This window comes from Chenopodium quinoa, unplaced genomic scaffold, assembly GCF_001683475.1.
Source record: "Chenopodium quinoa cultivar QQ74 unplaced genomic scaffold, ASM168347v1, whole genome shotgun sequence".
NCBI classification, from domain to species: domain Eukaryota; kingdom Viridiplantae; phylum Streptophyta; class Magnoliopsida; order Caryophyllales; family Amaranthaceae; genus Chenopodium; species Chenopodium quinoa.
Genome location: NW_018744858.1, coordinates 2,292,312 through 2,315,557, shown reverse-complemented (window position 1 = coordinate 2,315,557; position 23,246 = coordinate 2,292,312). Strand labels below are relative to the sequence as shown.

The window sequence follows — 23,246 nt, the reverse complement described above, 5'->3', positions numbered from 1 at the left end:
CCCCAGCTTGTCTAATGGTGTTGCAATATTGGCAAAAGTCCAAGATGTGAAGATTTGGATCTTCACCCTTAGCTCCGCTAAATTGCTTCCTTTCGATCATAGTAATAAACTGGGGTTTAATCTCGAATTGTACTCCCTCGAGATTTGGTGCGTGGGAAAAGTGTGGAAAATCTGCCAGGGACGGTTGCGAATAATCGCTGAGCTTATGAGGTGGTTGAGCCGTCATCTCTGACTCTAGTTCTAAAGAAACTTCTGTATCACTAGAATCAGATGGGGGTTCCAAAGGTGTAATACCCTCGGAAGTAGCTCGTACCTGTCTAAAAAGATTCTTCTGCTTATGAAAAGAACGTTCGATTTCAGGATCAAATGGGATGTAACCTGATCTAGAACTCCTAGGCATAAACAAAGAACTAAACAAACAAGTATGAGAAACTGTCCCAAAGAACTTGCGTTCTCTGAGGCTAAAGAAAATAATCTAGACTACAAAAATAATCAGAAATAAATATAAAACCGTTTCCCCGGCAACGACACCAAATTTTGACAGGCTAAAGTCGTATTACCTAATCAAAAGTAATTCCTAAAACCACTAACTAATATAGATAGGGAAGTAGGGTCGAATCCACAGAGAAACAAGTCTTTCTATTCCTAATTAATTAATATAATCTAAATTATCAAGTAACCAAATTGTTTTTGTGAGAATTAAATTAATAACTAAACTGAAGCAAATTAAATAAGGGAGGAAAACAACAATAAAAGGCCTAGGGTATAGGTCCACCAATAAATAATATTCTAGGGTAAAACATAATAATCAATCATCAATGCATAGATTAATCAGATCATAAAGGGCTTTCGCTACGTATTACGATCATAGAATTAATCTACCGGTATTAAATCACATTTCTTGAATCTTGACTTAACCATTTATAAATTAATCTGCCTATTGAAACCAAGCCTAAACATTAATTCTCATCTCTTGAATCTCGAATCAATATTGCATAACTCATACAATTAAACCTGCGCAAATCTAATTGCATAACATTAAATCAATAAATAGGAAATCAATCAAAACATTGACAATCAACAATAATAAATTACCCTGTCATACTAATTATGGATCCCCACAACCCTAGAAATAAAACTATTCGCACATATTTAAATCTAAACTAAGCAAGGCAATTAAAGAAAGCATAATTAAATCAAAGCAATTAAATTACGGAAAGTAAAGAGGGAAGAAATCATTACTAAAGTAGACGGAAGTAAAGAATTGCATAAACTAAAAGTGTCGAGAGGGATCAAGAGTATTAACTAAAAGCTTAAAACTAAAAACTAAGAAATTAAACTAATGAGAAAAGTAGAGAGAAAGAGAGAGAGAGAAAAGAAGATCCCAAACTCGCTTAACAAAAGCGTATTTATATTAAACTAAGAAAACCTAAGCTAAAACGAAGATTAAAAGTGCTAAACGAACTTAGAAACACGCACTCGGTCGGGCGCCATCTCGCCCTGCCGGGCGAGCAGCTACTCTCTTCCTTCTTCCTCGCCTTGCTGGGCGCGCCTTCGGGCGAGCTCCCGGGCAAACTTGGACTTCTTCAATTGGGTCGTTTCTTAGCCCAATTCGCATTTCCGCTTTGGGTTCTGAATACATAGTCCATTGCCCCGGACTCTTCTTCTTCGCCGAGCCCTTAATCACCGATTTGATGACTCCAACCGGTCCTGGGCTTCGAAATGTGGTCATATGAATGCGACCTTACTCCAATGCTCGTAGCGGCTCCAATAAATCCGAGAAAATGCTCGAAATCCGCAATTTCCTAAAAAACGATACCAAATCTACAAAAACACTAGAAAACGCATATTAGTAACAAAAGTAGCTCCGTAGAGCTCAAATAAACACAATTATGACCATTGGGATGGGGAATAAATATATATATAAAATAGACTTATCATTTATTTAGTGAATAATTGGTATTTTCTTAATTAATTATTTTATACAATATATATTATTTACACAATTATTTTTAATCCCTTAAATCTAGCAAAATAATTCCCTAAATACTACATAAGGGGTCCGAAAATTTAAGCTATAGAAGCTCAAAAATTTTGGCCACCATGGTTGGATTTTGGGTGATTTATTTTTGTAAATTGTATTTTAATTATCTCCCTTAAATCTATTATTTTCCTTAATTCTTATTTCCCATCTCCTAAATATTTGATCATCTTATTTCCCTACCTTATATCATCCTTGATTATCCCCCAAGCTAGCTCTTTTGTCATATTATTTTTCATGACAACACACTTTCCATAAATTAATTATTCTTAGCCACCTTATTATTAAACTTTCATAATTATTTAGCTCTCTTCTCCAAGTAATTTCCTTAATTCTTTTTACCATAAATTTTCCTAAATTCTTCTACCATAATTCTTGCATGAGCTAGCCTATAAATACCCCTTGATGCATGGTTAAACACTCACACCAAATTCTCTAATTCTCTCTTAATTTCTCTCTAATTCTCTTCTATTTTTCTCACCTTTTCTTGCACCAACCACCACCGATCACCACCCTCCACCACTTCCACCGCCAGCAGCCGCCAGCTGCCGCCTCTCTTCTTCTTTTCCTTGGTTTTCTACCTCTTCTTCTTCTTTTTCTCTTATTTAATTAATTATTATTATTATGGGGGGTTTATAAAAATTATTATGAGTAGTTTTAATTAAATAAAATAAGATTTTTATTCAAGTTTATGAAAAATAATTTATAAGGTTCATGTACATATAGTTGGGGTTTTTAATTTAATTGTTGTGATTATTTGTTAACCTTATATTAGTTAAGGTTATATTTATTTGTAGGGTGTGTTTGATCAAAGTTCTTGAAGTTCTTTTGTGTGTGCTAAGCAAGGATCCAAGGTACATTTAGGTGGCTAGATACCTTTGAAATTGATTAGATTGAATGAGCATGTTTATATGATTTATGATGATTGAATTAAATTGAATTGAATTATGATTTATGAAATAAAAGCATGTTTAAATAATTGATTTTGATAAATAAATTGGAGATTGATTTAATATGAAGTTTTGAATGATTAAAATTATTTATCATGTTTTAAAGGTTTGATTTTGAAAGCATGTTGAATTTATATAAAAAGGCGTTTGAGTTATTTATTGGAATTATTGAATTAAAGAGGTTTATTGAATTATTTATTAAAAAGCTTTACAAGCATGAGTATTATATTAATCCCACTATGCAAATTCATTGAAGACTGTGGACTTTATATGACCTAGTCTTTCCTCAAGAATAGCCTTGAAATAGTAGGAGACTAGCTTGGGGGGTGTGCACACTTAGAGAGGAAATTGGGTTTTTGAAAAGAATTGATTTATTCATCATTATTATTGAATTATTGAGCTAATAGAGTTATATTTGAGAATTGGTTTTGAATCATGAGTTTTGGAATTTATTGGATTAATCATTGGAATTGGTTTCAAAAGCATGTTTGCAAATAAATTGAGTTTACTTATCTTGCACTTACCATACTTAGCATATTTTTCTAACCCGTATTTCCTATTTGTTTTGGCTCGTATTAGGAATGTTGGTCTTTGTTTTTATTATGAGTACTCATGACAATGGTTTCTATTTATGGCTATTATTAATAAAGAACGAGTTTGAATTTCCGCTACGAAGTTGTAGTTTTAATTAGAAGTTTGAGTAGCCTTGTGTAATCACGCGGCGGTAATACGCCAAAGTTTATCTCTACGGTATAATTATACGTATTATACTAGTATTTCCGTAGAGGGAGATTTGGGGGTGATACAAACTTACAATTATGGTGTCCAAATAGGGTCCATGGTTATGAGTCTGGATGCATCGTGCGGAAGCCTTACCTTTGGAAGGGTTGGCCGTAGTCTTGGCACGATGGATGGGACCCCGCAAGTTAGACTTGTTTCCATGGTTTGGTGAATTCACAATCTCGGATGCACCCATCGTTGCTCGGAGCGTTCGTTAGGGTGGATGGAGCGTGAATGCACTCAATCAAGAAGTAGAATCGTCGAGACAGTACTAGAATCGGTCAAAACAAGAAGATAGACTTCTGGCGCGATGTCTCGAGAACTTGGTGCGGGAAGACAAGAGTTGACGCATGGCAACAAACCCCGCCGTCTCGCAACAGTTCCAACGCGTCGCGGCAATTTTCTATGTTCTACGATTTTTCCGATTTTCGTACTGTCCTTTCAATTCTAGTTGTGAAAGATATTTTCAGTTTTTCCTACGTGTAAAATTCCTATGTTTTTTACGCATTTCGGATGGTCTTTCCAATGCGGACCTTTTTATGCTTATGCCACAATGTTAATCAAAATTACGCACATAAATATCTAGAATCTTTCAAGTCTCATCCACTCATTCTAAATCAATTGCCAAAATAAATTTTAGGAATCAAAATTAGAAATCCTTCCCAGTGGAGTCGCCAAAAAACTGTAGGGAATATTTCAAACTCAACTTTAAGCCCCACTGTGATCATGCCTTTACGCATGGTGGCGTCCAAAGGGAAAGAAGTTAGAGATAAAAGAGTCGCCAACAAGTTTTAGTAACTTGTAAACCGTTCACGAGTGTGAAGGTTACACCCCATTCAAGATCACGGAGATCGCTAACTCCATAGTGGTTTGGAACCATGACTGGATATTCGGGGATGATGGTACGAATCCAACCTAAAAGAGAGTGAACCCGCCCTATATCGGCCTCTACTTAATTCTTGTGATATTCATGTACACTTACCGATCAACATACATACATCAAATTAATCTTAAGCATATTTAGTCTACGTTGGTTGATTATTAATGCACAAATAAATCTATTATTGGTGATCACTTGAATTAAAATCATATTATCCTAAAACAAATTACTAATTACTTATTAGGCGTGATTTCAAGTACAAATTCCCTTTAGACCTGCAAGAAAGGGCGTGATCAAGCAATAACAATAAATCATGAATAATCAAGCAATGTAATAATTAATTAACACAACAATCATCATCATAATAAAAATATCATAATATGATTAGAACATTAAGATCCTAGGCATGATACTAAACGGATTAATAACAAATCCTAGCATGTCACTAATAAAAATCAAAGCATTACCCTAAACATGATACTAGAAACATGGTATTAGAAATATTAATTAACACCCTAAACATGATACTAGGAATCAAAATCAACATCCTAACATGATACTTAAAGAAAGAAATAAATCAAATAAAGTAAATAAATCAAATAAGAATTGAAATATAGATTTGGGACCAAACCCTTAGAACTATCAACCTTTCATGCCGAGGTCGAAGGCAACTTTGAGATTGGCTAGGAGTATTCCAGGCTCGTGAAGGAAGTATGGTGTGTGAGTGGGAAAAGTATCAAGGATGTATAAGGACTTGTTTAGGCTAGGCTAAGAAAAGAATAAAGAGAGAGAAAAAGCTTTTAGCTTAGAGAGAAGATTAGATGATGATTGTTGGTGAATCAAAACGGGGTGAAATGACCTCTATTTATAGGGAAAAAAGAGGGCCTAAGGGTTAGAAAAAGAGTCAGAAATCAATCAAAGTAAAACAGATTCCATCGTGGCGCAACAGCCTTGTCGCGGCGCGACAGCCCTGTCACGGTGCGATGGTGCTGTCGCTCAGCGATGGGTTTTTGAAAAGATTGAATTCCTACGGAATCCGATTTCCAATTGACTTGGGTTAATCAAATTTCCGTACGTATTTTAATTTTCACCGGGATTAGGATCATTGAAAAACAGATGTTTTACCCAAAGTAAAGTTCTTAAATCTTTATCTTTTCGAAAATAGGATAAATTAGAATCTTCTAGAGGATTCTAGAAGGTAATAATAAATCCTAATGGATTTAGGATCGAAAACAAACTTCTAGAAGCTTGTAATAAATCCTAATTGGTTTAGGAATGATGTTAAGGTTAATGGACCCTCCACATGGTCATTGGGTCGTAGGTAAGGCTTGGTTTAATATTTTGGCCATAACTTTTTTGTTATAAGTCGGAGTTGGGCTTATAATATATCGTTGGAAAGCTCTTTTCAAACCCCATCCAACTAAACACTTATTGGACCAGGATTATAGACCAAAATAATCAGGTTTGGACACAAAATGAATGATTTTAAGGACACGAAATGAATGATTTTGGGTTTAAAGACATGAAATGAATTATTTTAGATTGAAACATTTAAGGAAAGGTTAGAAATATGGTCAAGGCTAAAGGGAAATTCACGAGACTTTTCAACTCTTCACCTAACTCGATAATCAAAGACGTGAAAGGTATTCATCATTGGGTTTGGTTTTTGGGGAGACACAATCAGGTGTCTACAGCGGCTAACCACACCATCTGGCCGGACAAAGTAACCCCTATAAAACTAATCGAGTAACCCATGTAATAATAACTGAGTAACCTCTAACACTGACTAATTAAGTAACCATTATCTATAACAATTGATTGAGTAACCACTATAACACTGACCAAATAACCCCTATAGCACTAACGAAGTAACTATGATCTTGTAATAGTTGGTGACACGGTTTGGCCAGCTACATATAAAAATTTGTGATTATATATATTATAAATGGATCTTATTTTAAGGAACTTTTTTAAACGAATTTGATGATGGAAATAGAATTGAGTTATAGGATATTTATTAAAAGTTATGATTAATTTTGTATACATGAAATATTAGAATTTTATTGATAATAAAACTCTATGCAAAAATTTTATCTTAAAAAATCTATCCAAAAAGCGCTTACTTAGCATAATATGTGTCACAATAATACCTGTTTAAATCCTACGTGGCGCGACACTTGGCGAAAAACTAAAATGCTAAGTGTCGCTATCTCGTGGCCTAGCTGCGAGACCGACTTTATTTATTAGTGATATGATATGATATGATATGATATGATATTAGATTAAAGTTTATTATAAAAAATTTGTTCGTAGAGTTATTTTTCCACCTTTTTATGACAAACCTCATATATTTTAATCTTCAAATTATGTTAATTTCTCTATCTTTATTTTATATATTTTTCATTTTTTCAAAAATTACCATCACTTCTCTCATCATAACTTCTAATATCATCTTCACTTTCAAATTCATAACAAAAATTCTAATCTTATTTTTTAAAAATAATAACCAAACCAACGACATGCACAATTAATATATATACCCCGTGCTTTTAGCACGGATTACGGATATGCTTTACTACATACAATAAGTCAGACATCGCCCAATCCATTAACAAGTTGCAAGTCATAAATCTAAAAGGGCTATGCTCTCCAAAAATGCTTACTTTATTTATATATATATATTAGATTAAAGTTTATTATAAAAAACTTGTTCGTAGAGTTATTTTTCCAACTTTTTATGACAAACCTCATATATTTTAATCTTCAAATACTGTTAACTTCTCTATCTTTATTTTATATATTTTTCATTTTTTCAAAAATTGCCATCACTTCTCTCATCATAACTTCTAATATCATCTTCATTTTCAAATTCATTAAAAAAAAATTGTAATCATATTTTTTAAAAAAATAATAACCAAACCAACGACATGCACAATTAATATATATACCCCGTGCTTTTAGCACGGATATGCTTTAATACATACAATAACTTAGACATCGCCCAATCCAATGACAAGTTGCAAGTCATATATCTAAAAGGGCTATACTATGGTACATACAATAAGTTAGACATCGCCTTATCCAATAACAAGTTGCAATTCATAAATCTTAAAGGGCTATACTCTAGTACATACAATAAGTCGAACATCGCCAATAAGTTAGACATCACCCAATCCAACAACAAGTTGCAATTCATAAATCTAAAAGGGCTATGCTCTAGTACATACAATAAGTCAGATATTGCCCAATCTAACAACAAGTTGCAATTCATAAATCTAAAAGGGCTATGCTCTAGTACATACAATAAGTAAGACATCGCCCAATCCAATAACAAGTTGCAATTCATAAATCTAAAAAGGCTATAATCTAGTACATACAATAAGTCAGACATCGGCCAATCCAATAACAAGTTCCAATTCATAAACCTAAAGAGGGCTTTACAAAATTATGAAAGTTACAGTGATCGTTTAAATGTGTATTTTGTGAACATTTTTATTTACACCTGGTGCAGGATGCACCAAGGTTATTTTTTTTTGCTCGATGATTAAATGAGCAATAATCATCCTTGGGTGCACTATTCACCAAGTGTATATGATAACCTTTGTGAATTTTGTTGACTATGTCAGTGAGTCATCCCCTACCTTATAAAAAGTTTAACATAACTCTTATGAAAAGTGCATGGACATTTATCCCTTCCTTATTAAAAGTTTAACATAACTCTTATGAATAGTGAATGGACATTTATATCCCTAAAAATGTTTTTTTTTTTAATAAATTTGTCCTCAATTGATTGCAAAAGTCTTAAAATTGTCTTTTAAATCCCCTAAATTGATTAATTATATGTAATTAAAATGGTGTGTTTATTTCAATATGTAGATAGAACTCGATATTTTTTTTACTGTTCTCTCGCTAAATTTAGTAGTTTTATTAAAATTTCGAACATTATTTATCTACACAACCTCCAACACATTTATCACCTATATGCAAATAATTATATAAAATATCATGCAAACCAACATAAAACATAAATGCCAATGATAATAATTTCATAAAGTGAGATCGGTTATATGAACCAAAAGTGACTACACAAGTCTAAAAATTATAAGAGAAAATTTAACACATTTTGCTTGGCCCGAACTAACTGTAGCCATTCAACCCGACCCGACTCGTCCCGTGCGTAACTCAACATTAATCGAAGGTGTCAAGACTCAAGACTCTCATCCTCCTCATTTGCCAATATCCCGAAAAACCTAAACCCTAAACCTTCGAAACCAAACAACAATGGCGGACGTAGTACAATTAAGACTAGAGCGAATGATTCCAGACCTAGACGACCTGGAGAAAAGAGGTCTCTTCAATAGCAGAGAAATCAATGAAATTGTGAAAAAGAGAAGAAAATTTGAGTACAGACTCCAAAGACCAAGCCCTTTGAAGCAAGATTTCTTAGACTATATTGATTACGAGAAACAGCTTGATCGACTCCGTCTTCTTCGGAAGAAGTCTGTTTCTCGGGAGCTCAAGGATAAAGGGAATAAAAAGCTCAAGAAATCGCGGTCCGATGTTGCCGGTGTTCGACGGATTATTGAGATTTATCGCATTGCTACTAGCCGCTTTAAGGGTGACCTTGATATTTGGTTTCAGTATTTGGAGTTTTGTAAGGAAAGAAACAATGGCAGGATGAAGAAGGTATTTTAAGTTTTTGTTAGCTTTTATTTGTAATTGATATGTTATACAGAATTATGTTATATGAAAGATCGCATTTTGATTTTGAAGATATTGGATTACAATGGGATTACAATGCTAATATAATAGTGACACAATTTGGAAGAATTCATTTTGATGAACTTGTTTGGCTAAAAATAATTTTTTTTTTTCAGTTGAGGATTGGTGGGAATTAGAAGAATATTTGAGTTGTAATTCGGGTTTTGTAAGGCGGACAATTATACGGAGGCAATTTTGATGTCGATTGTGTAGTTTTTTGACATGGCCTACTTAGCTAGAAATGCAATTATAATGTATGTCATAATCAATTGAGCTTCAATTTAGGGCATAAGGAAAAAAATGCTTGAAGTCTTGTTTCCTTTCATTGGAAACTTTCAAGCTACATATCAAAGTTAATTGTTCATTAGTTTTCAGTCATACAAGTGATTTCTATCAGCGTTATGTTTGACGTCACATTCACAAAATTCTCCTAGATACTGATAATTAAAAAAAAAAAAATGGAATATTTGAGTAATTGTAATTATGAAATCGGATGCTAAAATTCAACATATGTTGCAAAATAATACAATTTGAAATCAACGTGCTCTGAAATATACTAATCTAGTACATTACCACTATAAATTTATGATGAAATTGTGATTGGAGTTGGTGTAGGACTTGACAACTCTGATAAATAATATAATTTGAGTTAAGAATGTAATTACCTTCATTTGGGCTATACTGGAGTTGGTGTAGGACTTGACAACTCTGACATCGATAAATCCATCACTCATTATGTGGTGTCCGGTGTTCAGCAAATGAAAAGCTGAAAGCAGTGAGGCTTTAATTTGTTAAGTTTCTGTTGCTGCACCATTTAGGAATTAATTTATCGCGGCAGTCTAATTTTTGTCCAATATCTGATTTGTTTGATGGAAGATCTTTTGGCTTACTTTGTTCATCTTCTTGTTCATATCACTTTCTCAGTTTATTGTATAATAGCAGTTAAGCACTGATCACCGAGTTCCATGCTTATATTATTCAAACAACCTTTTTATTTATTATTTTTTGAATTTACAGATACAAAATATGGACTATTTGCTTATGGCTTATGTGGCCTCTAATATTACCAGTTATTGTACCCACTTCTGTCAATGAAATTTGAGTTTATAGGAATCATGTCATTGTATTATTAAATTATAATCCTATGTTTTTATATTACTTAAAGCATTAAAAAGTGTATTTCGGATTATTATTGAAAGCTATCGTAATCTTAAGAAGTTACATGCTTTATTCTTTGCTCCTTTGGGTGATACAGGTCTTGGGTCAAGTCATCAGATTTCATCCCAAAGTACCTGCAGTTTGGATCTATGCTGCTGCGTGGGAGTTTGACCATAACTTGAATGCAAAAGCTGCACATGTCCTCATGCAAATGGGTTTGAGATCTTGCCCAACTTCCGAAGATCTTTGGGTTGAGTTTCTGCGCATGGAACTTACTTGCCTTAATAAGTTGAAAACACGTAAAGTTATTTTAGGGGAAGATGACGGGACACTGATTCATGACGATAAAGATGTTGAGGTGAAGCAGTGGCAAGATGAGAACAAAGATTTATTCATGGCTCTTGAAGAAGTAGAAGGTGAAGGTGCTCAAAAGGAAGAATCAAGCAAGAAATTGGATGTTTTCCGTGAACAGGGATTTAAGCTATTCCAGAAAATATATGAAGGTGCTATTGATGCTATTCCATCTAGTTTTGGTTTGAGGAAGAAGTTCCTTGAGATAGTGGAAGTTACAGACTTGGCACATTCAGAAGAAATGCGAGCTGCGATAATGGCTGACATGAGGAGAGATTTCTCAAATGAACCTGTATATTGGAGCTGGCTTGCCCAGATTAAATTAAAAGATCCACAATGTACTCCAGATATTAGCACAGATAGTGGGCGTTCCCAGGTGGAAGAAGTCATTAAGGTATGAAGTTTGACTCTGTTGTCATCAATTGTCAGTGTCTTTGTTCTGAGTAAAGGTAACGTTGTTGACTTTTAAGTAGTCAATTGAGATGCTTTTACATTATTCAGGTGTCAGTCATTAAAATTCTTACAATTCTATAACATTGTCTGACAGCCCCTTGTGTGGGACACAATGTTTTGATGCTGTTATGATAGCTTTCATAATCTTTCCAATTTCCTGTGCTTTGAGATGGATCATGGATTTGGATCTGTTGAAGTAAAGTGAATGCTCCAAGTCATTTTACACCCTTTTGCTGGAAAGCCTATTCTAAGGAAAAATCAGTAATCCACCCACAATTTATTTAAATTGCGTTATGTTTACTAATACGCCCTCAATCATTTGTAGTATGGGATACTGGGATGTTTAGTGCTAGGAGGTAGACAACCAAATGAAACTGGAATAATATTTAGCATTTATTTTTGGATACAGATTGGCCTTGAGGCTTCAAAAAAGGGACAATGGAGCTGAAATTTAAAATGGAGGGAGTGAAATGTTAATACTTTTAACCTTAATTTCTGAGAGAAAATAAATAGAAAAACTTGCAAATTGATAATGCATTGTATCATCTAGAATATTGACTAGCATCAAATGGAAGTAAGGAGGACTACCTATCTGCTAGACCATTAAAGGCTTGATTTAGATGTGATCCCATCATTTGGTGCTACACCGTACTAGCCATGAAACTCACTTCAATCTTTGGGGAAACTTGCTCCAGAATTCAGATCATGAATGCCCTACTTTAATTGCTATTGAGTTCATAGACCAAAGGAACATGTATCTCGCATAGCTCAAATAACATGTGGGGTTGATTATTGATTGTGCCACATTAACTTAATGCACATGCGATGTCCTTAACTTTATTTGGAACATATTGACAAAGGCTTGTCTTCGTCATTAAATCCTCCTAAAACTTTTTTGTACCCCCATTTAAATGCCATAAATAAATTGAAAGAAAAGAATAATTATTCTTTTAAGAGATAGATTGAGCTTTCTTAGTTGTTTTTTTTTTTTTTTTTTCCTCTATGGCATCATGTGAATGCTTATATATTTATATCAACCTTTGGGAATTGTGGAATCCTCGATTCAGGGGAATTTTCTGTTGAGCATGGACGACATACATTTGTGACTCTTCTTAAGATGTGTCTAATTAGTAATTGCACCTGCAGTCCTTATTTTCATTATTGGCATTTAGTTGATCCTGATATTGATGCGACATTTTTCAGGTATATGAAGAAGCTATACAGTCAATTTCATCTGTTGCTATGTTTGACATGTACGTAAAGTTTTTATCTGAAGTCATCAGTCTAAAAGGAGAAATGGGAAGTTCTGGATGTTGCATTGCATCAAAGGATGCAGGAGACTATATATCACACCTGATTAAGGTCTTTGAAAAAGCTGATACCTTAGGGTGTCTTGATGAAGATCTTGCCTGTCAGTATGTAATGTTGTACAAGAATATGGGTAAATTTGACGAAGCGATGAAATTAGCAGAGAGTTTCTGTGAGGGAAAATATTCAGATTCAAGACAATTGTGGGTTCTAAGGGTCACAGAACAAATGAAACACATTAAAGAATCTGGTACTTCTTGTAAGGCTCACCTTTCATCTATCTTTGACCTCTTGAAAAGGTTGGTGAAAAAAGTAGCTGTCTCTGATGACGAGGGCTTGTGGGTCATGGTATGTAAATCATTGTCGGTCTCATAAAGTCTATTACAACTGTCAATCCTGTGATCTTTGTATTGATATTTTTGTCTTCTTTTTACAATCCTCATAGCTTATAGAAACGCCCCTAATTTTTGCATCTATCACTGCTTTCAGTATCATCTCTTACCATTGTGCCTTGTTTAGCCCATTGTTCTCTAATTTCTGAGAAAACTCAACTGCAGAATAGCAGTACTTATCATATTGTTAAGCACAAAAGCGTGCAAAAGATTTTGCTTTTATCATCACTCGTTGCATTAGGTGATCCGGTTGAGAGATTAGCCAAAGAGGGATTATTTCCTCTCCTTATCATCAACTCCCATGTCCTTCTCTGAGCTATCATACTTTTTGTAATCATCCCTTTCTCCTCTCCTAATTGAACTATTCTCTCTCTGTTCCTCTCTATGTAGTCCTTATCTTTGGCATCTTATGTTTTCAAGATGGTATTCAAACTTTTTTGTTTTGTTGAGCTTTTGAATTTTGAAGCTTTAGCTAATTTTCTTCAATCAACAATCTTATTTAGTTAATCATATCCTAATACTTATGTTGCAGGCTCTTGAGCTCTTTGCAAATGACAAAAAATACTTTGGCAAGTTGGTAGACCTTGCCCTTGTTTCACTGGCTAAAGATGGAGGCCAGGATGAAGGATTCTCTCTCTCTGCTGTTCTCGTTAACTTTATTTGGCAGAACAATGGTATTCAACAAGCAAGAGACTTCTATAAGCGGTACGTAGTTAGATTTGAAGTCTACTAGACTAACACCATGGGCTAGGCAATAACTGCTACTTATACATTGGTCAAATATTCCTTTTTGGATGTCCTAAAATAGTGGTTATATTTTCAACAATGATAAATGAAAGCAGTTAGTGTGCCAATAGGAATATTTTTTTTTTTTTTTTTTTTTTTTTTTTTTTTTTTTTTTTTTTTGGTTAAAAGCACAATAGAAAAATTTTGATTAATAGATGTATAAATGGTAGGTAATACTGCAATAAATGATGTTCCATTAATTCTTTCCATTCTTTAAATCCAACTACTAAAATGGAACTGGGTGAGTTACTTTTCTCTCTCTGCGCCAAATTACTTGCAACTATTTTTCTAGGCCATCCTAATTTCGTTGCATAATTTCTTTATTAAGCAACTTACCTATCAATCCAAAAATCTAGCCTACTTCACCCCACCCAACCCTAGTATTTTTACCCTACTTGCACACCCAATCTCTTAGTGTTATTGCAAAAGGCAATTTTCTTTGGTGCATTAGTTAATGTCCCTGATCCAAACACATTAATTTTTCCTTTTTTGGTAGTTCATGAAAAAGGCCTGGCCCGTGGTCCTACTGCCAGTCCAGTTGGAGCCTAGACACCCTCAGGGTGGGGTAAAGGGATGGAAATCTCACCCTCAAAGTTCCCCTAGTGGAGGGTTTGAACCCATGATCTCCCAAAGCCTTAAGTTTTACTTCTTAACTAGACAGGACTAGCTCTGTAAACACTTTACTCTGATTGCGAAGGAAGTAATTGCTAAATTTTATCTTGTGATTCTGCAGAATTCTTAATTTACCTCACCCAGGAGTAGCCATTCACAAGTACTGCATTGAGCTGGAGATCTCATCTGGTGACAAAGATAGTCTTTCGAATGCTCGTAAGCTATACAAATGTGCACTTGCAACTGATAGTGAGGACATCAGCCTGTGGCAAGAATATTACTCAATGGAGACACAGGTTAGTTTCTTGTATAATAGAACTTGCTGGTTATTTGTAGATCGAGTGATAAGAATTACTGAAGTAGGTTCTATTGGGCAAGAACTTCTTTCGTTTCTTAAAGCTTGCAACAATTTGACTTTTGCGCTCTTTATTCATATTGTAACTTTGACTGCACTTTTAATTTTTTCACTTGTCTCCTACCTTGGGCAATGCCCGGGTGATTTGTCAACTGTGAACAATATAATTTATTTGCTTGATGAACTGAGACCATATAACTCTTAAGTCACCAAACTTGATTGAATCCAACCTGAACCCTACCTGATTAGTAAACGTTACTTTTACCCAATTTGGGCTGACTTGAATTGAACAATCCTTTTTGTCACCTTCAACCTTAAATCACTTTTATAAATTAATTAATTAATTATATGTTCACTTGTATAATACTATAATGAATGCAATTGTAAATATAGCCGATTATGTAATATGTTACGCTAAATTGTTTGATAACAATGCAGCAGACCTGTTGTAGTCTTGTATATTAAATATAAAATACTTACAATGACAATTGATGATTGATATAAATGTTCTCCATTGGTTGTAGATAGGTTATAATAGCAATTAAAATGTATAACAGGAGAATTATACTATAATATATAAAAATAAATCATCAAAATGTGAGTGAAAACTTCAACTTAATAATTTCGTTTTTTATCTTTAGTTGAAAGTCTTGTAACACTTCTGAGTTTTGACTTTGGCAATATTGATCCATTTCATGCTGACTATATTTCCTTATAAACTTAAATGTTATTGGATTTTACCTCAATGTATGTTTCTCTTAATGTTAAGATTTTAAAATATTTATTAATAGATACTTATACGGAGTAGTTAGTTACTAATGGTCAAGGTAATATGGCAAGTGTTTCTACTAGTAATACACGTAGTTAATATGTAGACTATTGGCTCCCTTTATGCAATACCCATGTGATTACAGGGCTCCCACAGCCAAGTAATTTGAAATGTGATGTAGTTAATTTCCATTGATAAAAGGGAGAAGAGAAGTAGAATCAAGTTGATATAAAATAGGACTCCTATTGCGAAGTAAAGTAGCTTCAATTTGTGCCGAAGGACTCCTTTCCCCTTAAAATTAGGACTCCCTATTAATCTATTATCAGAGTGTAATCTATACTCTGGTAATTATAAGTAAGACTTAGGTGTATAGTTTATCAAGTACTCGTATGACTTTATTTTACGCTCAGTCTTAAAGAAATACACTCTGAAATCAAATGCATAGTCTAAAAAGTCTCATTTAAATGTAGTGTTACATGATTGTTGAGGTGGCACAGTGTGCTGCCTCTTTTGGCTTCTATGTCAATATCAGGGTATAGAAGATTTATTAAACGAATGTTATTATTGTAGAATGTGTTTAGGTTAAATTCGATATATATGTGTATATATTTTCTAAATGTCAATTTTTCTTAATCTTTAACATAATTAATAATCAAATATACTAATGGTCAAAGCATGAAATTCAACTGTTGTATGCTTTAAAAAACATAGGAAGTATAACATTGGAGTCAATCCTTGCACCTTAATAATTGAATAAGCATGGCGAATCTAGTTGGTCTGACTAGCTTAACTTTTACTCGTTGCTTATGCAGCTGGGAACATCCGAATCTGCCAATGCTGTATATTGGCGTGCAAAGAAGATGCTTGGGGATGCCTCGGTGCTTGCTGCAGTCGTACAATAATGTGCTTGTACATACACAATTAGTAAGCTATTTTAACTTTCGAAGAGAGGTCAAGAATCTAAACCATAGGAGCTGACCCTTGTAAAAGTTTTGAGCAAGTTAGTAGTTTAGAATTTATTCTTTCGTGAAGCGTGTAGACGAGTAACAATGTTGAGCATAGAAACAACATATTTATAGGACTTAAGTCCTGCTTGTGGGTTTTGTGGACACCACTTGTTTTAATGCACCTTTCAGGCTTGCTAAAACCTGGAAGTGCTGCTATACAATTTAGAAGTAGAACCAATTGCTTCATGTCAAATGGACTTGTATAATATTCTTTTTTCTTTATTTATCCAGGATAGGATCTAGATCTAAATCAGTAAATCTTATCTCTCTACTGCTTGTGATTGACTGCGGACTTGATAAGTTAATGCTAAGAGCCTAAGAAAACTCAAAATAACGTAAAATTATTTCGAAAATTCTTATACCGTTTTTTTTTAGAATCATGTAAGTTCCAAAAATTTCCATATTACACTTCTTTTACAAAAAAATTCCTCCCTATTATTTATTCTTTTACAAAAAATATGAAACTCTGAAAAATAAGTCCAAAAACGGGACATTATCCAACTTTCACAAAGAGATACTCCGTATCATGTTGTGGATGTGATGCCATAAATAGAATTTCGTCTAAACATATTTGGAGTTAAGTACAAAGTCGGGGTTTAAGTTTTTAAGATTTTCACCTTTTGGGACCTGAGTTTTTTTTTTTTTTCACCTTTTGGGACCTAAAATTAAGAATTCGGCAAGTTAACTCACCTGAGAAAATCTTAGTCTCTTAGCATTATTTTTTGGCAAAATAAAACATAATCCCTTCCTAAAAAACATAGTCCCTTAATAAATGCTGTCAAACTAGAAAACACAGGTCCTTGAATCTTATCCAAACCAAAAATAAGTGAAGGAATTTAGGTACAATTTTTGTAAAACGGATACAAATCCAAAAAACTAGCCGTTGGAGAAAGTAATACAAGGAGTATAAATACAATCAGATGCAGAGTTGAAGCCTCCATTATCTTCTCCAAAAGCTGAACCTGTAGAAAAAAAAAAAATGGCAACAGTAAATTATATTTGCAGATGCAACAAAAGGGCTGTTAGAAGGTTATCAAGGACAACCAGGAATCCATTTAGAAGATTCATCACATGTCAAAATTACAAGCAGCATAATGGTTGTGAATTTTGGGAGTGGGTAGATGAAGATTATGAATGGGAGGTGAAATATGAAATGATCAAAATGATACAAATGAATGAGATGCTGCAGAATATAGATGAACAAAGGAAGAATATGATTAGTTTTTGATTTTAATTATATTTCTTGTAATCATTATTGATTTTATGTATTTGTTTAAGTAAAGGAAAATTAGGATTACTTGTTACATCCTTAGTACCTCCAGACAGTTGTAGTACTTGATCCAATGTTGGATTGTGACTGAGTAGTTTGAGATGTATTGATTTGCTGCACAATTTAATAAAAAAATGATTTTATTTAAAAGTTTATTTTGTATGAGTGAATGAAAATAAGTAATATTGAAATGCAAATGCTTACCATAGCTTGTTTTGTGTAGGCATTTGGGTAAGTGTTTACTCCTACACCCCTGTTATGCATAGGAAGATTAAGTTGACTTTGTTGGGTGCTAGGACAGGCCTGTTGGTGCTGGTTTTGTTGTTGTTTCCTCTTCTTTGGGCCTGCATCAGAAGCTTGTCCTTTTGAGCTGTATGCTTATTTGATTTTTTTTTTTTATTTTGGGGGGGGGGGGGGGAGGGGGGAGGCTCTTTCAATGGCATTGGACATTTCCTTATGTTATGCCCCTGCTGCCCATTGCACTTTTGTGGCTGGCCTTTTCTAGACATTTTTATCCCTTCAACCTCACCAACTGATGGCTTCCTTTTTGCAGTTGGCCTATGTTGAATTTTTTTCACTTGGGGTGCTTGAATTGGAGCATATGGTGAATCAGGCCATTGTTGAGGTCCATTTAAAGGCTCTAAGGGAAAATCATAAGCCTTTAGGTATGTGTCTTTGCAGCCATCGGGATGCTTTACTGCCTTCCAGATGGCTGCAACAGCATGATTACATGGCACACCACTTAACTGCCATGCATTGCAGCTACAAGTTTTGTCAAGCAAGCTGACAACATACCTGGTTTGTGTAAGCACCCTCTCTGACTCCATATGTGAAATGACAATCCTAGAATGCTGACCATCCCCTTGCATCAATCTTGGATTTTTCTAATCTGAGTTGGATCCTAGGACAGATATTGATGTCTTTCTTGGCTATATAGTCTTTTTTTTTTTTTTTTTTTTTTTTTTTTTTTTTTTTTTGTGCAATCTCTCCATTTGGCTTTCCCTAATGTCCTCTAACATTGTTATTATAGGCTTATGCCTACTGGACAAAATATATGTAGGGTTTTGTAGTGACCCGGCACTACGCGGAAGGAAACCCACCAAGACCCGCCCCTTAATTAAAGCAATTAAACAAGCATAATAAACTTAATCATACAAGATTAAGGACAAGAATTATACCTTTGACGCGTGCTTCACTCCTAAAGAGCTCTTACTTCAAAATCCCGAAAAGACGAGATCTCCGACGGATCGTACCCTCGACCCGACCCGAGCGTCCTAAGTCTTGAAGGTTAGTCAAGACCCGGACAAAATAACTATGAGTTTTACGAATAAAAGGTTTACTCTTTTCTTAGAGTTGCCTTTTTAATTCCACTCAAGGTTGTATCAAATCCCAATACCAAGCTTGGTATTTATAGGGAAATGATCCCTTGATTTCCAATCTCCCATCAATGTGGGAGAGTTGGTAAAATGACATTTATTTAATTCCAAAATTAAATAATTAATCAACTCAATCACAAATCGACACTTGGCACAATTATAGAAGAAACCAAGTGAGGACCAAGGCTTGGGGGGACCATTGCCTTGATCCCCAAGGCCATGTATTGGTCCCCACACACCATGCCCAAAACCGGGTCAAGGTGTGCTAGCTGGCTGCCAGCTAGCGTGCCAGCTGGGGCTGCTAGCTAGCGTGCCTTGCTCCCCAGCACCCAGCCAGCCAGCCAGTACACGCTGCTGCTGGGCTGTGCTGGTGCTACGTGCTGGCGCTGGGCGCTGCTAGCATTAGCCCCAGCAGCCCATGCACTCACTCTTCGCGCCTCATTGCTAGCACAGCCAGCATGCGTGCTGCTAGCGAGCCACGCATGCTGGCCACACTGTCCCTCGCACCATTCGCATACCCCATCGCACACACGCACTGGCACGATGCCTACGCTAGCACTAGCCAGTGCCTAGCACTGCTTGTGCTTGATGCGAGGCATGCGCACACGAACACGCACTCGCATGCGTGGTGCTGCTACCTAGCACCTAGCCAGGCATTGCACACACACGCACCAGCCACGCACCACGCACCACGCACTGCCAGCCCACACGCATCAATGTGCCTGTGATGCGAGGCTGCTTGTGCGAGGCTAGTGTGCGAGGCTACGAGTGCCAGGCCTAGCATCGAGCTGGCGCGCAACCCCTCGCATGTGTTGCGATGCTTAGTGCTGCCATGCGAAGGCTAGCACTCAAGCACACGCACATGGCGCGCCATTGCCAGGCAGCCAGCCATGCGAGCACTTGGTGCTTGCGATAGTGCTGCTAGGCCAGGCACGCACCCACGCAGCACCTAGTGCTTGCGATGGTGCGCCTGTGCCACGGCCCTGCGATAGGCGCCATATGCACCCAGGCACCACGCTAGCATGCTTTCTAGCTGCTATGGGCTGCCTGGTGCCTGTGTGGCCTGCGATGGCTTCCATGCGCACCTAGGCACCCATGCTAGCTTGCGATGGTGCCTAGCACAACATGGTGCGCCTAGCATACACATGGTGCACCTAGGTTTGCAATGAGCTAGCCTAGCCTAGCTATGGCTACGCTCATGCTTGTCGATTGTGATTTTGCGACGCTCGGTATCGACGCCCTAGGCTCGATTTCCGACGTCTGTATTCGTAAAACTCTGTCGACTCATTAAATCCTTTCGAATTAATTCGACGTCTCGGATCGGAGATTCGATTGGGCTCGACCCGAAGGGTTCAGTTAAGATTAAGCTGTAACATCAATTGTACCTTGATATTACTGATCGGAAGCGGCCTCCACCTAGGCATTCCGATCACTTGACCTTACTGAAGAATTACCTCTGTAATAATTCTGAACCCTCTATCGGAATAATACACTTGTTGGAAGGACACCATTCCTTTCAATCTCCCACTTGTCCTTCCGGACAAGTGTGCATATTGTGTATAGCTCATTTCCTTTGTCTCTTAATGTTTCTTCGTGAACTATAAGGTAAGATTCTTTGTCATCCTTATTACGTTCAGAAGTGTTTCTCGATCTCCGAGTTCGACTGTCAATAAGAAGATGATTTCTAAAATCTATCTGAGCATGGCCATGCATTTTACAGTCTCACTCTTCAAGCGACCTTTTAAACAACAAAACATTTTCCCTATTGTTAGTAGGGGGACAATCCCAGTCTTGTATTGTAAGTTCTTCTTACTGAGAGGACATAGACTCCCGAGTGTTCCCGTTATGATCCCCAGTTACGGCTGACGTTAGGAAACATCAAAGAGCCTAGTACTCAAACAAGAAAACTTCACAGTACTCATGGTCTGAGGAAATAAGTTCCGATAGCCATAATGAGAAATGTACTTATGACAAAATTTAATTTTCTTAAAGTACTCTCATAAGTCTTATCCAGTACAGTTCCAAACTATACCTGTGCAAATGATTTATCACTGTCACGTCCTCGCAGCACAAGAAACGGTGCTGTAAATCATACTACACACTAATCTATTACGGTCATCAATCGTCCATATGTTAGACGACCTCGATTAGGGATAATTTTCGATTTAATATTCAATGTTCACTTAACAGGTGTTTCTTTATCCAAGACATGGTCTTGATACCCTGTCTTGAATATTTCCGTAAATCGAATGGACTCATTATTTAATTCTAAACCACAATAAATAGTAATGGAGTGAATGATAATTTTACACAAAATTAATTACTCCATTAATGAATGGTTTTAGTACAGTGTCTTACATTAAATCAACCCTGTTTAATTAAAACACTTGTACAGGGAATATCAAAGCCAGTCTCCAACATGCTTGATTCCCATTGCCTCAACGTGTTTGTTGTGTTTCACTTGAGGCAAAGGTTTAGTCAAAGGATCGGCCACATTATCATCCGTGCCGATCTTACAAATTCTGATTTCACCTTCGGATTTCCATTCCCTTATCATGTGAAATCGCCGTTGCACGTGTTTGACCTTCTGGTGTTCTCTCGGCTCCCTGGCCTGAGCGATAGCTCCATTATTATCACAATAAAGGTCTATCGGTCCCTTGATTGAGGGTACAACACCAAGTTCACTGATGAACTTGCGAATCCAAACAGCTTCCTTGGCTGCTTCCGAAGCGGCCAAGTACTCGGCTTCAGTTGTAGAGTCTGCAGTGGTGCTCTGCTTGGCACTCTTCCAGCTGAACGCTCCTCCATTCAGACAGAATATATACCCCGACTGTGACTTGAAGTCGTCTCTGTCAGTCTGGAAGCTAGCGTCGGTGTAACCTTCAACAACCAGTTCTTTGTGGCCTCCATATACCAGGAATTTATCCTTGTTCCTTTTCAGGTACTTAAGGATGTTCTTGGCCGCAGTCCAATGCGCCTCTCCTGGGTTCGATTGGTATCGACTCGTTGCACTCAGGGCATACGATACATCCGGCCTTGTACATATCATGGCATACATGATCGATCCGATTAGCGAAGCATATGGGATCTGATTCATTCTTTCTCGCTCAACAGGTGTCTTTGGACACTGTTTCTTGCTGAGAGTTGTGCCATGGGACATGGGTAAATGCCCTCTTTTGGCATTTTCCATGTTGAATCGAGCCAGTACCTTATCAATGTAAGTACTCTGGCTCAATCCAATCATCCTCTTAGATCTATCCCTGTAGATCTTGATGCCCAATATGTACTATGCCTCTCCTAAGTCTTTCATTGAAAAGCACTTTCCCAACCAGCCCTTTATGGACTCTAATAATTTTGTGCTGTTTCCAATGAGCAGTATGTCATCAACATACATGACTAGGAATGCAATATCACTCCCACTGACCTTCTTGTATACACAAGACTCATCTGGATTCTTAATAAAACCAAACTTGCTGATGGCTTCAGATTCCAACTCCTGCTAGCTTGCTTTAGTCCTTAAATGGACTTCTTCAGCTTGAAAACCTTTCCAGCGTTGCCTGGATCGACAAAACCCTCTGGCTGTGTCATATACACAGTTTCTTCCAAAATCCCATTAAGGAAGGCGGTTTTGACATCCATTTGCCATATTTCGTAATCGTAATATGCAGCAATCGCTAGGATAATCCGGACGGACTTTAGCATTGCAACTGGTGAAAAAGTTTCATCATAGTCAATCCCGTGGACTTGTCTATAACCTTTTTCCACCAGTCTAGCTTTGTATACCGATACATTTCCATCTTTGTCTCTCTTCACTTTGAAGATCCATTTGCAACCAATGGGTGTATAACCCTCGGGCAAATTCACCAAGTCCCAGACTTGATTTTCAGACATGGAGTCCATCTCGGATTTCATGGCCTCTTGCCATTTTGCAGAGTCAGGGCTCGTCATAGCTTGCTTGTATGTCGCCGGCTCATCACCATCCATAACTAGGATGTCC

At 36.3% G+C, this 23,246-nt stretch overlaps 1 protein-coding gene and 1 long non-coding RNA gene across 2 annotated transcripts; one reads left to right on the top strand and one right to left on the bottom strand.

Annotated features, from left to right (window-relative positions):
- The first annotated feature begins 8,823 nt into the window (after nt 1–8,823).
- Nucleotides 8,824–16,833, top strand: LOC110704807 (U3 small nucleolar RNA-associated protein 6 homolog). Its single transcript, XM_021882623.1, has 6 exons — nt 8,824–9,337; nt 10,668–11,315; nt 12,578–13,030; nt 13,607–13,779; nt 14,594–14,768; nt 16,409–16,833. The coding sequence occupies exons 1-6, from the start codon at nt 8,933–8,935 to the stop codon at nt 16,496–16,498; spliced, it is 1,944 nt and encodes a 647-aa protein (XP_021738315.1). The 5' UTR covers nt 8,824–8,932; the 3' UTR covers nt 16,499–16,833.
- A 307-nt stretch (nt 16,834–17,140) lies between these two features.
- Nucleotides 17,141–18,989, bottom strand: LOC110704806. Its single transcript, XR_002508010.1, has 3 exons — nt 18,078–18,989; nt 17,920–17,987; nt 17,141–17,565 (listed from the first exon to the last, which is right to left on the bottom strand). It is a non-coding gene; the product is annotated as an uncharacterized LOC110704806 (long non-coding RNA).
- Between the last annotated feature and the right edge of the window lie 4,257 nt (nt 18,990–23,246).

Bases quoted from the DNA above. Each gene is read 5' to 3' on its own strand.
- LOC110704807 (XM_021882623.1), top strand. From the start codon at position 8,933: ATGGCGGACGTAGTACAATTAAGACTAGAGCGAATGATTCCAGACCTA. The intron at 11,316-12,577 runs GTATGAAGTTTG...GACATTTTTCAG, and splicing joins AGGTGGAAGAAGTCATTAAG to GTATATGAAGAAGCTATACA. The intron at 14,769-16,408 runs GTTAGTTTCTTG...TTGCTTATGCAG, and splicing joins ATTACTCAATGGAGACACAG to CTGGGAACATCCGAATCTGC.